Source organism: Phalaenopsis equestris, unplaced genomic scaffold (genome assembly GCF_001263595.1).
Source record: "Phalaenopsis equestris unplaced genomic scaffold, ASM126359v1 Scaffold000030, whole genome shotgun sequence".
NCBI classification, from domain to species: Eukaryota; Viridiplantae; Streptophyta; class Magnoliopsida; order Asparagales; family Orchidaceae; genus Phalaenopsis; species Phalaenopsis equestris.
This window is the reverse complement of record NW_018164472.1, coordinates 551,772-567,264: the sequence shown is the minus strand read 5'-3', so window position 1 is coordinate 567,264 and position 15,493 is coordinate 551,772. Positions and strand designations below refer to the sequence as shown.

General features: G+C 35.4%; 1 protein-coding gene across 1 annotated transcript in view; it reads left to right on the top strand.

The window, feature by feature from the left end:
* LOC110018670 overlaps nt 1–12,857 on the top strand; it is a 55,854-nt gene extending 42,997 nt beyond the window's left edge. The window contains exon 10 of the mRNA XM_020716058.1: nt 12,398–12,857. Coding sequence (XP_020571717.1) covers nt 12,398–12,475 — 78 coding nt within the window. The 3' untranslated portion in view covers nt 12,476–12,857. The remainder of the gene's footprint in view (nt 1–12,397) is intronic.
* The last annotated feature ends 2,636 nt before the right edge of the window (nt 12,858–15,493 follow it).

Below are 15,493 nucleotides of genomic sequence, written 5' to 3'. Positions count from 1 at the left end.
ATAGCAAATAGTGATGTAATATCAGAAAACCTATAAAAAATGACAATAGAAATGCAATGTGCAGAACGAGTTCATCACATAAGTAAAAAAAAGAAACAGTCCATCAAACAAATAGTCAATGAAGTTACATAAATGACATTCAATCTTTCATAAAAGATCGCAAGTAAGGAAGACGAAATTCTGGGTCTAAAGTCTTAAAGAACTGCCTCCGGGTAGAGTTCCCTAGCAACTTCACGTACTTAACATACATATCCTGGTCTTCCTTAATGGCAAGATATGTGTTAAGAATCTTGACACAATCATGGATTGTGTTGTCCTTTGCAGTTTTGGTATTATTTTTAGAAATTTCAAACAATGTCTCAATAGAACCTTTAACAAATGCAAAGCCTTTTTTATTTTTTACAGGACGGGGGCGCTTTGTTCCACCAGTGGATTGGATATCCGTGTGGATTTGACTGGGACCTTCTCCTGAATCACCTATATGTTCGATCTCTATATCCTCAGCTAGGTTTGCAACACCCTGCTCATTAGGGGTGAAAAATGAGTTCCTGTTGCTACAATACCAGTAAACATGCCATCCAACTTCTCCTCCAAAGCTGGTTCAATTCCATTAAATTTGAATTTTTTGGCCACTGGCGCAACCTGTAAAAAAAAAACAATCTAATCAATATTCAAAAAATATGTCTGTAAAATTTAATTGAAATTGTGATGTTCTTACCGCTAACTTTTCTGACCACCATTCCTCAGGTGCATCAATTGTCCGTTTTACTGGATCCCATCTCAATCCAGTTGATCCCCTTTTAAGCTCTTTCCAAAGTTTCCAGTCCTTTAATTGATCCCATTTGTTCTTTAGTTTCATCCCATCGTAATCTCTTTCAGTTATTTCTTTGAATTTATTAGTGATATTATGTCAATGTGTGCGCTACCTTCCCATCCAGCCATGACATATGTAAAACACATATTGAAATCACAAACAACCATTATATTTTGTGTTGGTGATCCGCATCTTCCAATGTACGCAACTTTCTTTTTGCCAGAAAGACGTGCGTCGACATGTGTTCCGTCAATGGCTCCGATACAATCCTGATATGAATGAATTAATCAATAATAAAATCATGTGTGAAATTTTATTAAAAAACATTTACATATGGGAAGCACCTTAAAGAACGGCATATAACGAGGGTCATTCGCAATATGTGTGGGGATGAACTGGAATGTTGGATCCTCTGGCTTGACTATTTGACGGGCTAAACTCACCAGTGCATTCAACCCAGTTGAGAAATACCTGCTTATGGTTTCAGAGGAATGTTGAAACCGTTCCATCGCTCCTCTCATCGATTCGTTCTGGGCCAAAATGTAGAGTGTTATTGCCAACACCTCTCTAGATGTTGTTCTTGATGATCCTTGAAGTCCGTGGAGGGTCCGAAGTTCATTTAGGAGGTCAAGGAAAATAGCTTTTGTCATACGAAACATATTTGCAAAACGTATCGGGTGACCATGTAATAACTCTCCGATCCATTTATCTCCAATATTGTTGGACGTCATGCATGGGTTTCGATCTACATATGCGTTGTAGTAATGGTATAACAATGTAAGGGTGAGAGTAACAATGTGGATTTTTTCATCCATAATACAAAATCTGGAAGGAACGTACAGTTTTAAACCAAATAGCAAATAGTGATGTAATATCAGAAACCTATAAAAAATGACAATAGAAATGCAATGTGCAGAACGAGTTCATCACATAAGTACAAAAAAGAAACAGTCCATCAAACAAATAGTCAATGAAGTTACATAAATGACATTCAATCTTTCATAAAAGATCGCAAGTAAGGAAGACGAAATTCTGGGTCTAAAGTCTTAAAGAACTGCCTCCGGGTAGAGTTCCCTAGCAACTTCACGTACTTAACATACATATCCTGGTCTTCCTTAATGGCAAGATATGTGTTAAGAATCTTGACACAATCATGGATTGTGTTGTCCTTTGCAGTTTTGGTATTATTTTTAGAAATTTCAAACAATGTCTCAATAGAACCTTTAACAAATGCAAAGCCTTTTTTATTTTTTACAGGACGGGGGCGCTTTGTTCCACCAGTGGATTGGATATCCGTGTGGATTTGACTGGGACCTTCTCCTGAATCACCTATATGTTCGATCTCTATATCCTCAGCTAGGTTTGCAACACCCTGCTCATTAGGGGTGAAAAAATGAGTTCCTGTTGCTACAACACCAGTAAACATGCCATCCAACTTCTCCTCCAAAGCTGGTTCAATTCCATTAAATTTGAATTTTTTGCACAACCTGTAATTAAAAAAAACAATCCAATCAAAATTCCAAACATATGTCTGTAAAATTTAATTGAAATTGTGATGTTCTTACCGCTAACTTTTCTGACCACCATTCCTCAGGTGCATCAATTGTCCGTTTTACTGGATCCCATCTCAATCCAGTTGATCCCCTTTTAAGCTCTTTCCAAAGTTTCCAGTCCTTTAATTGATCCCATTTGTTCTTTAGTTTCATCCCATCGTAATCTCTTTCAGTTATTTCTTTGAATTTATTAGTGATATTATGTCAACCTTCTTTATTAAAAAAAGTTGTGGGTCGATTTCCCAATTCGACTTCTCTCACGCATAGATCACAGAAAATATTAGTAGTCTCTCTATCCCACATAGCCGATGAACCAGAGTCTTTAGATTTACTCATCTTTTACTGTCATATCAACGGATGGTTAGATGACAACATGAATGAAAATGAGACACTGAAGATATGCAGATGGCATTATGAATGAATATGAATTACCATAGACCATAAAACATATTTTATTCATCCAACTTTCTAATTCAAAACCAACAACCCAAAGTGGCATCATCATAGATTGTTAAAAAACATACTTGGAAAACCTTCTTCAACAACAGTGTATTGGATCTACCATAATAAGATAGATAATTTTATTTCGTACAAGTAAAAACAGGGGTCTCATCGAAGCAAAAAAAGCTGAGTTACATAATATGTTCACCTTCACTGAAGCTTATCACCATATTGGTAATAGAATATTCATTGAACCAGTGCAAAGTATTTTCATAACCATAACGTGAGAGCTGTAAAATAATTCCAAAGGATAAATGAAGATTCAACAAAAGGTGAATTTGGTATCACTGTCTACCCTCTACTTGCATGCTTCTATTGTGGCATCAATAGAGATTAATATCAGAGATAGTCAAAATTAGGCTTTAATACATTTATCAACAATCAATCACCAAAGTTAGTAGATATTATCGGTCAATCAATCACCAAATAAATTAAGTAAATTGAAGCCCATAAAGGCTTACATATTCCCTCTCTAACACGACAATGATTGATGCACGATTCGTTCTTAAGCCAACTTCTTTTTTGATGACCGAGGAAATTTTATATTGGGATACTACAAGCTTTTTTAATTTCATTTTCAGCCTTCATTCGATATGCATAGTAAATGATTGGCTTTATATAATTGTATAAAATAAAAGTATCATAAGTCAAATCAAATGTTAGACTATACACATGGAGAGTATACATATATTGAAAAATTTTGTAACATCATGGGGCATTCACAAGCATATGGCCCAATTCTTATGTTCTTATAAATCTAACCACTAAATTATTTCTGAACGATATCCCTGCATCAGAAATAAAGAGATTACGATATTAAAAGTGATTTTCTCTAAAATGACAGACACCTGTCATTTTAAACAAGCCTCAAGAAATACCCTCAAAGAATCAAATGGCAGGGAAAACATTGCATCAATATCAATCTACCGTCAAGAAATACCTAAAAGAATCAGTAACTTTGAATAGCATGGAGACCATATGAACATAAAACGAAAAAAAAAAAATTTCGATTACTGTGAATATACACTGTTCGACGAAAGGTTGGGATGAGGAATGAAGAAGGGAACTGCCTTAATGCTTCAAACATATCACAAAAACAGTGGATCTATATTTTTACCAGCGGTATTTGCACATTCAGAGTAGATCTAGGTTTTAGCCAACTCAACACTTCTAAACAGATGGATCGAGTGAAATTTCTTGCCAAAATCTCAGATCTCTCGGCGAAATAGGGGAAAGAAGGGAGGAGCCGATTGAGGTAAGCGTTTTGTTACCTTGCAGAGGAGCGACGGAAGCGAGATCGACCAAATGTGCGAAGGAAGGTCGGCTGCGGGCTTGAGGGTAGCGAAGGAAAATATGGAGCCCAAACGCGGATCGCAGGGATATACCCATTTTAGCCACCTAAACACTTTCAAACAGATGGATCGAGTGAAATTTCTTGTCAAAATCTTAGATCTCTCGGCGAAATAGGGGAAAGAAGGGAGGAGGCGAGCGAGGAAAGCGTTTTGGTATCTGCGGAGGAGCGACGGAGGCGAGATCCACGCCAAATGTTTGAAGGAAGGTCGGCTACGAGCTTAGGAGGGTAGCGAAGGAAAATATGGAGCCCAAATGTGGATCGCAGGGATATACCCGCGATCCGCGTGTAATATAACTTAAAAAAGCTGTTTCCAAAAATGCAAGTAAAACATGATTTCCAAACGCTAGGGCAGCGTTTTGAAAAACGCCGCCGCACAAATAAGCTGTCCCAAACGGGGCCTTAATCTATCTTGAACTATTATGTTCAAGATGTGCACACAACACCTGACATGAAAGAAATGATCACAAAAATGCAACTTCTCTCTACTTTGAAATTGGCTTTAAGAGTAATAGCTGCAACATAATTATTATTATCATTATCGAAAGCGATTGAGGACGGAAAATTTTAATTCAATAAAAATTCATATATCACATCACAAATATATGCACCAGTATGAGGACGTTCCAACTCAATGAAATTTATGATTCTCCTTTGTAATTTTCAATACTCATCTATGAAATGAATAATTAGAGACATGTACACTTATCTGATTTGAAGTCCAATAATCAGAAGTCAAGGAAACCTTATGAATATCTTTGAAATAATTTTAACTATTCTTTTTTCAATATTGTGCAGCATGCAATTATTCTTAATGGTGTTTCTAGATGCTCTCTCGTAGTTTGAATTTAAAACCTTCAATAACACATTAAACCAGGTATGCTCAAAAATCATAAATGGGTACTCATGCATAATAATCATTTTAGCAATAATTTCTCTGATTTTATGCTGGTCATAAACCTTGGGATCATAAGAAAAAGGTAAATCAATGTCAATATTTCCATCAAAAGGCAAAAAAATACAACATTTTGTATCTTTTATTGTTGACTCACTAACATTATTGTTCTTAGCTTTGATTTTCTCACAATCTTCACGTGCGTAAGGAGTTGCGGAGTACTACTCTTCGATTTATGAAATTTAGTATGACAATAAATGCATTGCAAAGAAGCAGATGAAACTCCCTCAGATGTAAATATTGCTTCAACAAAATAATTCCATCAGATATCCTTTTCTTAACATTTCTTGTAAGGGCAACTGTAGTGTTAAACTTAACAATGGCTACATTCGAGGGTTTCGAAGGAAGATTTTGATTTTCATTGTTGTTTTCAACTTTCGTCAACATTTCATTGCTAGAAGATGTAGTTTGAGAGAGATACAATGTGGACACCGAAATGGTAGGTAGATAGCCCCCTAAATAAAAAAATAGCATATAAATAATTTGATTATCTCAAAATAATTTAAATATGATATCATGGCATGAGTAAATCTATCATACATATCATAAATATCAACAATCTAAGTTGTCACTGATAAATACCCATAACATAAATAAAGTTAACATCCATCAACAACTTCTGCCAATCAAAATTAAATATTGCATACAATAAACATACCTTAAAACTTATGTATGTATAATCAATAAAAATATCCTAAGATTAACTTCATGTAAAAAATATTGTACTAGATACGACAACAAAGTATATTGATACTTCTATTGATCCACAAGAAACTATGTTTAAGCAAATACATATTTACCATCAAAATGAAAGGATGAATGCCTAATCAATAGGCAAAAAACATCTCGGACTTCAACAACAGGCTTGAATCAGAAGCATAAACATGGTAAGGTTAGGGTTTAATAAAAAAAAAGAAATAAAATGCCAAATAAAAGCAACAACATAACTAGGGCTTCAGTAAACAACTAAGGATTCACAATTATAGAACCAACCTTAAAAAAACAATAACATAATAAAAAAAAAACCTATGGAGATGCAATGCTTTGAAGTGAAAAAAAAGTGTTTAGGAGTATCACCAGAACCAAACAAGAAGGAAATCGTGAAGAAATGAGAAGGAAAAGAAGTATACCAACGGTCTTGTGTGAGATTGAGGTGATAACAATTTTTAGAACGAGAGACGTGGACATAAAATATCGTAGATACAGTTGGGATCCCAAACCCTAGAAGGAAGCTCGCCCTCCTGCAATGCAGCTCAAATCATGGAAATGAAACCTAGGATAGAGATTAGGTTTTGGCTAGAAACATAACCTTTTAAGAGATTCATCACTTAAGACCAGTCGTTCAATTAATTGTATTGCTGTCACACCGGTTTTGCGATTCACGAGTACTCTGCGGTTTGTGGAGACGTCATGACCAAATTTTATCAAAAAATAATTAAATTTAAAAATATTAAATAATTGATAATTTCAAGCCTAAATGAGTCTAACACGATCGAATAATGTTGTGTTTGTGTTTGACTTGTTCATAACTCGAACTCAAAATTGTCGTTTGTGTTTCTCTTATGCTTAATGAGCCTATAAAATTTGAGTTTTTTGCCTGAGCGTAACATAAGCTGTTTGCGAACAATGAGCTTTTGGCAGCTCTAATGACAATTCTATAATGGTTAATGTGTTCATATGGGTCAGACATTCCATCATAAAAAAATAAACACTTGGAAGCTTGAAATCTATTGGAATAGGGCGTCGAAGAACGATCTTAGCTAAAGAAGAGACTATTGAGAACTACATGGAGCAAATAATTTACTTATATCCCTTAGAGGGAACCTTTCTTGCACTAGAAGTCGTAAATCATCACGCTTGTTTGAAGTTTGCTGTCAGGCTTGGCTCTACGGGATGGATGGGTAGAGCTAGTAGTGTTCAAGAGGTCTGCTTCCTAAAGAGAAATTTCAGTGTGTGACCCGAATTGTTCTTGAACTTCTTCCCATTGGATCTTTCCAAAATCTACATGTGCATCTCTTGGTTAGAAGAGCGCTGGAGATTTGAAATCTGGTGGAGCTCCTTCACAGAAGATTACATGTGAGCAGAAAAAGATGGAGTCTATAACCTCAGCTCCTACCAAAGGTCGACCACAACAATTTATTTGACCTCGAGTATATTTCCTTATAGAGAGCCGGAAGAACCTACTGCTGCTAATGGTGATGAGGTCTGATGAGTTTGGCAATTTCTTATATAAGAGTATTTTACAAGCATACTTTTAATATATGTCTTTATGTAGTTGAGCCATAGCTAATATTGACCTGATTAATAAAAAATGACTTGCATATTGTTTCTAAGGTGGTAATGTTCTGTTTCCATGACGGGGGAGAAGGAACGAAGAGCCGAAATAGATGAAGTGGGTAGTCAAGAAACCAAACAAAGAGGGTGAGGAAACCCAATAGAAGGGAGAGGAAGTGAGGGGACTGGAAGCCTAAGAGGCGGGTTCAACCTATAAAATGCCATATGAGGGAGGCAGTAACTTAGCGGGAGAGCCGAAGCCTCGTGCGTTTGGAGTTCGATCGAAGGAGTTGTAATGCGAGGAGACAACGTCGAGCTTCGAGCTGTTCGATGGGAACGAGGGACGTGAGGAAGGAGCAGAAGCTGAAGGAGGCATTGAGTAGCTAGCGTGTAGACGGGGCCTCGTGCAGAGGAACAAGACTGTAGTATCGTCGAGTCAATGTCGTGGTCAAGCTACAATCAAAGGAGTCGGAGACCTTGCGGCTCTACAGAGGAGCTAAGCTCGCGCGGGAGAGGCGTTCAAGCCAGAGATCTCAAGCCCAGGAAAGGGAGACATGGTCGTCTGTAGTCGAAGACTTCGCGTGGTTTAGGCTTGACCGAGAGGTTTAAGGGTGAGTAAATTTGATTAAAGTGTTTAATAAGGATTTTATAATTTATATTTTGAATATGTGTGTGTGTGTGTGTGTGTGTGTGTGTGTGTGTGTGTAATTAGGATTACATAATGTTTAATAATGAAAACTTAACACTTAAATAATATAAAGTAAATATTTTATCAAAATGGTAAATTATTTAAATTTTATATGGAGTTTATTGTAGGCTTAAATTTTAGAAGGGTCGAAGTTAAGAGCAAATTAATTTCCACCAAGGTGAGTACTCGTATTTTTAATCTATAATTATATTTAGTTTCTTCTCAACTATTTTGCAGGTAATGATTCTGATTGAGGCACTCTTTTCTTTATTGATCACATTGTTATGAATTCTTGGTAGCTACTTAGTATCATGTATTGGTATACACTATATATAGAATGTTGAAATAAATGCGATGTGCACATGAATTATATATTATGTTGGCTGTTTGTATGTGCATGATTGACTATGATAGAGTCACCTCTTTATGGTACTAGTGGAACAACATTAAAGTACTCGTGCACATATATGAAAAAAATATTGATATGAAATGTTTTTATTAGTGTAAATTTTTAGATGTTGCTCCTATAATGATTTTATATATTACAAAATGATATTGATATTCTATTGATGTAGTAAGATTTTTTAAATAACGTCAAATATTTATATTGATTTATGAAAAGTTTAATTGACTTGTATATTGTTTTCATTTGTCTTGTATTACTGTAGTTTATGAGTTTGAGTATTCACTGACTTGTTTAGCTCACTGTTATTTTTTAACAAACTTTTCAAATTATTTTTAAACTAAACTAAGTAAAGTTGTGAAACACTAAGAAAAAATATTTATAAAAGTCGCGGACAACTAGTAACGAGGTAAATTTAAATATATTATTTTAATTTATTTTGATTAGTGGTTCTTTAATCTATTAATGGTTAGTGATAGAATAAATATGAAAAAACTTAGTTTCCTTTGTCCTACTGTCTGTCCTTGTCTTAGTTAATTTCAAGCTCGGATCGGGTCATGACATGGTGGTGGTGCCAACCGTGTACCTCTAATTAGTGGATTTTGAGGTAATTGTGCCCCTCCACTTTACACTATTGTCGGTTATCGAGCCTTACGTAGAAATTTGAGGATCTCAATTTAAGTTTTCTTTATTCTTTGTAATGATCTTTAAGGGGTGCAAAGGATGTTCTTTCGCCAGTTAGGTGATGTATATTATTGGGGAACAAAATAGAGGCTTGGCATCATAGACTTCAATGCTGTAGCTTAGAATAATGAGTATTATAGCGAGAAGCTCATGTATTGTGTTTTTTAGCCATTAAAGAAATATAGAGTTCTAATGGGACATCGTTTCCCATAAACAACGTCAAATTGCTGTATGCCAGAAAATTCAATTTGTTAGAGTTATAATTTAATGTCTTAGTGTTGCACAAAAATCTAACACGTAAATAAAAGAAGATAGTGGGATGAGACATCAAGATTTTCAATTCAAAAGAACCGCGTGTCCTAGCGCAGTGGAAGTAATCCACTATATGTATACATATGCATTCTTCTCTCGCGACAAGGAGAATGAGATTAGAATCTTACAATGAAAACTACACTTGTTTTTAATAGCAAAAAAAATGTGTTAAGAAAATTCAACAATAATCATAGTTCGATTATAATAGTTGCAAGTAATGGTCACAGACGACCTACAAGTGGTGGTCGACAGTGGTTGATGGCTACGGAAGCAGGTGATCGATGGTGGCTGGCGGATTTAAAGTGTTAAGAAAATTCAACAAATGTCGTACTCTGATTATACTAAGTGTAAGTAATGGTCGCAGATGATAGGTGGTTGGCAACAATAGGTGGTGATAGTGGGTGGTGGCTGATGGCTACAGAGGCCGGTGATGGTGGTTGGCGACGAAGAAGGGCACCGGTTACTCGTTGGGTTTTCCCTTCAGAACAGGCTCTAGAATTTCAGTTTTCCTTCTCGTTTTCTTCTGCTTTCCCAAGTGAAGAGAAGAGGCCTATTGTTAGCCTTTGGAGAGGGTTATTTTGATATTTTGGCCCACAATTTTCATAACCCCTTACTGGATGGTTCATTTCCCCCTCAATCATAGATGATGTTTTAAGAATTCGAGTCTCTTAATGACCTCATAATTTAGTGATCTTAAGCTTATTGGATTCCTCTCGTTGAAACGCTTGATTCAACTATAAATATATCAAATTTGAAGTTCAATTAACCCTTCAATTAATTATCTAGAGCCTCCAATTGTGCTTCAACAGCTTAATCTTGGTTGCCGAATTGACTTAATTTTAGAGACGCTGGGTTTGTCTTGTTGAGACTGTCAATTTTACTATAAATTTGTTGAAATTGGGCTCAGATGACCTTGAATTTGAATTTGGAATGTGTATTTTCCAAAAATACATCAATATTCGTGTTGAATAATAATTTCTTGATGAATCGTCAATATGTGAGGATTCATGCAACTTATATTTATTAGTATTAACTGTAATGATGATGTTACGTTGCATTGGATCAAATCATATGTATTTCAATGCATGTTAAGATGTTTAGCATTGCATATTTTTTTTAGCAATTTTTGATTTCTTATAATTTCGAAGAATTAGATTCTTTGGAGTAATCTTCAACTTTGATATGCTCTCCATTATTAAGGACAGGTGAGATTGAAGTTAATCAAAGTTTTTGAATGAGATCTTTATCTAATATACTTTTATATGAGATTATAGTTATGGTCATTATCAAGTATGCCATCGATTATTTCGAAAAATGAAAGATTTGTTTGATTTGAAGAAGTTGCGTAAGTGGATGTTTAAAATTCTTCAAGTGGTATATAGCCTAAGGGGATGCTCAATAATTAATGAGGCATTTTAGTACATAACAAAAGGGATGTATTGGACTTGTATGAACTTTTAAGTAATCATTTGATAAATTAGTGGAGTTATTGAAGTGGGTGATGGAGCAAAGGATGATAATTTCAAATTAATGTGAGATAATTAACTTGTTCGAATGCTAAGATCATTGACTCTGATAATATTTCTTTACGTGAAGATGATTATTAAAAAAAATGGATCAAACTAAAAGCCAAACAACCACGCATAGCAAGAGTTGATTTGATGGCCATAAAGGAGAGAATATTTTGTCTTGTTTTGTAGAACTTTTTCAATATATCCAGCCATAACAGTGACTAGCATTGGATGTATTTATAGAATGACCATTGAGTCACAAATCAATGGGACATTAAATCTAAACATTTTTGTTTTACTCTCTGACTTTGTTCTCGTAAGTTGAATTCCTTTCAATAGATTAATCGTGAAGTTATTTGGGTATATGCTTTAAGATTTGTTCCGAAGTGAAAAGTTGGGGAAATGAAGGAAAGAAATAAAAGATAATGGGGAGCATCTACTTGCATGCCACCCAAGTCCTAGCTATTTACATATCAACACCTAAACTTTCCTTTTGTCATTTATACCACCCAAATCTTTAATATCCCGTAAAAAATACCACTATTTTAACTTTTTAAAATGAAATGCACCTTTTTGTGCATAGGTAAGATAGCATATATGCATGTAAATCTTCCTTTAATTTTTAATTGCAGACAATAGTGTTTAAGACAGGCTTTATTTGGTATTGACGTTTAATTTTACGCTGCATTGGTGATCTGGAGTATTTTCAAGTAAGACCAAATGATTGTTTGGTAAAATAATTTTATGTTTATTGTCTGAAACATTTTGTTTTGTGTTGCATGTTTGTTGAAAATTGTTGTGGCACTGATAGGAGTTGATTGAATGATCAAAATGGTTATTACTGTGAATTACATTCGATTCTTAATAACCTAATTTTAATTACTGATAGGTTGACTCGTGGTTTCAGCTATTTCATGAGCTCTGACAAATTTAGACTGAAATTATTGAAATTAACTAATGCTAAAAAGTGATTCTTGTTTTGGGGCATTCACGTAAATACCACCCAATACATATACATGTACATTTCTAACTCCTATACCAGCTTATTAACATTTATAACACCCAAACCTTTCGTATCACATCGAAGATAACCATCATTTTAATTTTTAGATATTGAAACAGTTCTTTTCATGTATAGGTAAGTCGGTATGTATGTAAAAATTGAAGTTTATGTATGTAAATCTCCCTGTTGTTTTTATTGACCTATTTAATGCGATGAATTTTGCATTTAAAGTTCTTAAAAATCATTTGTTGATCCCTGGATTACATTTTGATCCATTCTGTAATTAGTTTCTGCTCAAAATTGAGTTCATCCTCCATTATCAGGCTATTAAAAGCTGCCTATTTGCAGGTCAAGAGGAAAGCTCAGGACGTTGGACCGTTTGATTGCACCAAATACAGTGTAAGACCATTCCTTAGGGAGGAGTGACTCCGTTCTTTTTCTAACCTTTCAATTAGTAGGGGTTTAGGGTAGGTGTACCAAAAGATTACTATAGATGGAAAACATAAATTGAAGTTGATTTATTCTTACTTTGTTTGATTTTTAAAAAAGGGGTAATTACGTACAAAGCACCGGAAATATTACTATTTAGAAATCAAGCACTTTTCCTCATTCATTTTCTAAATTTTTACTCAAACTCGAAGTATCAAATTCTTAATGGTTTGATCATGGCATGTGTAAATGCATCGGTTCGATGGTTCAAAAAATCACATGGAGGCTTGATCTATAAATATCAATGTCTCGAGTGTTTTCTATGTATTTATCCCTTAAAAATAATGAAGATTTCTATTGCCTTTGCCTTGGAATAGTGGGGAGATTATTTTGTTATGTAAATTATTTTTTTTATCGAATTGCCTTTGCCTTGGAAGTATTATGTTGAGTTGAAAAAAAATATTACATCAGGAGTCCTGATGCAAATGCAAAACTGCATCAGGATTTTAATCATAATGTGTCATGTGTACGGTTTGGCCTCACTAAATATAAACAATTAAATAATTTAATGTATGGTCAGGCCGGACTGTACACGTGGCGTATTGTGATTAGAGTACTAATGCAGTTTTGTTTCAGGACTCATATTTTAATTATTTTTTTGTTTGAGTTGGGGCTTTGTTTTGACATTAATAAAATGTGACTTGCTTGATTCAAATTTGATTTGAACTTAACTGGTTTGATTTGTGAACAATTAATTTTGATTGACTATAAATTTGTATTCATACAAAGGAAAAGCAGATTAAAGGTAAATTAGGGGCTGAAATGCAAATTGGTTTTGAGTCTAGCCACAAACCCTATCAGAAAGAGTACTTATGCGCCATAGATGACAAGTGAAGGGAAGAAGGAAGGTTGGACTTTCAAGGAAAGGAAATGATCTGAGAGAAAAAGAGAGCAAAGTAGGGTTCTTCAAAGTTCGCCGACTTTACTTATGGTTCGCCACATATGACGAAACAATACAAGGGCATAAGGGTATCTTGCCACATTAAACTGCGAGAATGAAGTTACATCATACGCACATTATGATACATTAAAAATAAAAATTTCATTTAAGCAAAATATGTAAATTTACATGTGAATCCTCCAGGTACAACTTATCAGCAATAAAAAAATACCTAATAAAACCATCAGCCGCAGCCTTAGCAAAGACATAATTGAGTTGGAATAGCTGCAGATACACTAATTCCCCTCCTAACCAAAATCAATCCGCCTTTTCTATTTCAAAATGAAGCCTAGAGACCAAAACCGTCTCCTAGATTGCAAACACTTCGGCCTGAAGTGCCGTCACTTCATCTTGAAGGATAGGCTCCCAAGCATGCATAAGGATAGGTTCTTTCTCCAGTTTTTCTAACAACGCGTCCCGAGGATGAGCTCGATCAGCCTCCCGGATCATTGGAGTCTCTGCCACTCAAAGCCGAAGTCCAGCCGAGCCGGGTGGCTTAAACATGTCGGCCGCCTCAACCGGGTCAACTGTTGGACATGTCGCCACATCCTTTGGTGGTCCTACCGAATTTCTAGAATCCTCAAGAGATCCCAAATTTGCATAAGCCTCGACAACACCATGTTTGATTTGAGGCGGCATGCTTGTCCCATCACTAGATGACATGCCCATCCTCTTATGTAGATCTGAGGTAGTAAAGGAGCAAGCTCCCTCCCCGGTCTCATGTTCCACCGATGGTGGAAGGGTGAAAGCTCTAGGAACATCCACCGGCAGAGGATTATAGGCTGCCTCTTGAATGGTCACCCTCAATTTCTTCAGCAGCATTTCCGTAGCTATAGGATGTTGCCTATGCTCTTTCGCTGACACGAAAGGATCCCGAGTGGATGCTAACGACTCCGTCGAACTACCAAATGTGTTTTCCCCGTTGTCTGACATTTCTTCATTGAGAAGCCACCCTCATTCACTTGGGAGCTCTCTGTAGCGCCATTAGAAAACGAATCAGATGACCTTAATTTGTCCCCTGGCTCAGGGATGTATCTCGCCTAAGTCACATAAGATTTTTCTTGGAAGATGTTGATGTCCGCCTGTAGCGTGATTAGAAAACAAATCAGATGACCCTACTTTGTCCCCTGACTCGGGGATTTATCTCGCCTAAGTCACATAAGGTTTTTCTTGGAAGATGCTTATGCTCGCTGCTTCAATACCTAAAGAACCATCTTTCGGGCATCTTTGCCAAACTTAGCTGACTTAAAGGCAAGGCTGCACTCAATGATCACCAATAATGGATAAATCACTTGAAGAAGAGTATGATAAGATATATTTTTTTCTTTCATTCTCCCCCATTTATGGGGTCTTCATACAATATTCTAGGAGTGTTCAATTTTTGTTCATTTAATAATCATGAATATCAACAGTTTTTTTAAAAATTAAGATTTCCTTATCGTTATCGTAGCTGTCACTATCAATGAGTACGAGAATCGGAGAACTTAAATATATACATAAAAAATTTATCAGCAGGAATCTTAAAAAGTTCTAACGGTTGATAGAGAAAATAATGAATGTTTTTCTATCCTAGGGTGATGTCAGGTGGCTCTTAAGTAGAAATGGACTTCTTTCTATTCTAGAGTGATGTCATAATTATAGAGAGCTCGACAAGTCATTTCAACCAGTAAACTAAGCGCGTCACTCCGACAAGAAAGCTCGCATTCGTACTTTGGCAAGTAAGCTCCAAGGTGAATGTGATCGAGTATTGTTCAATAAAGAATTGTCCAAAAAAGAAAGGTTGGTCCTTCTAGGCCCACAAAATATATCATCTTATGTTTCGGCCTCATGGGACCCACAGAGAGTATACAGTAAGATTAGTTTTGACATTAAATAAAACTTTGACCATGTTTTTTCAAAATAAATTTTTGATGGGCATAATTACCCAATTATATAAAGTCAAATTATCTTTCTCACCCAAATTAAGCTTTCTTTATTGGATAATTGATATTGACAAGAGCTTAATATACATTTTA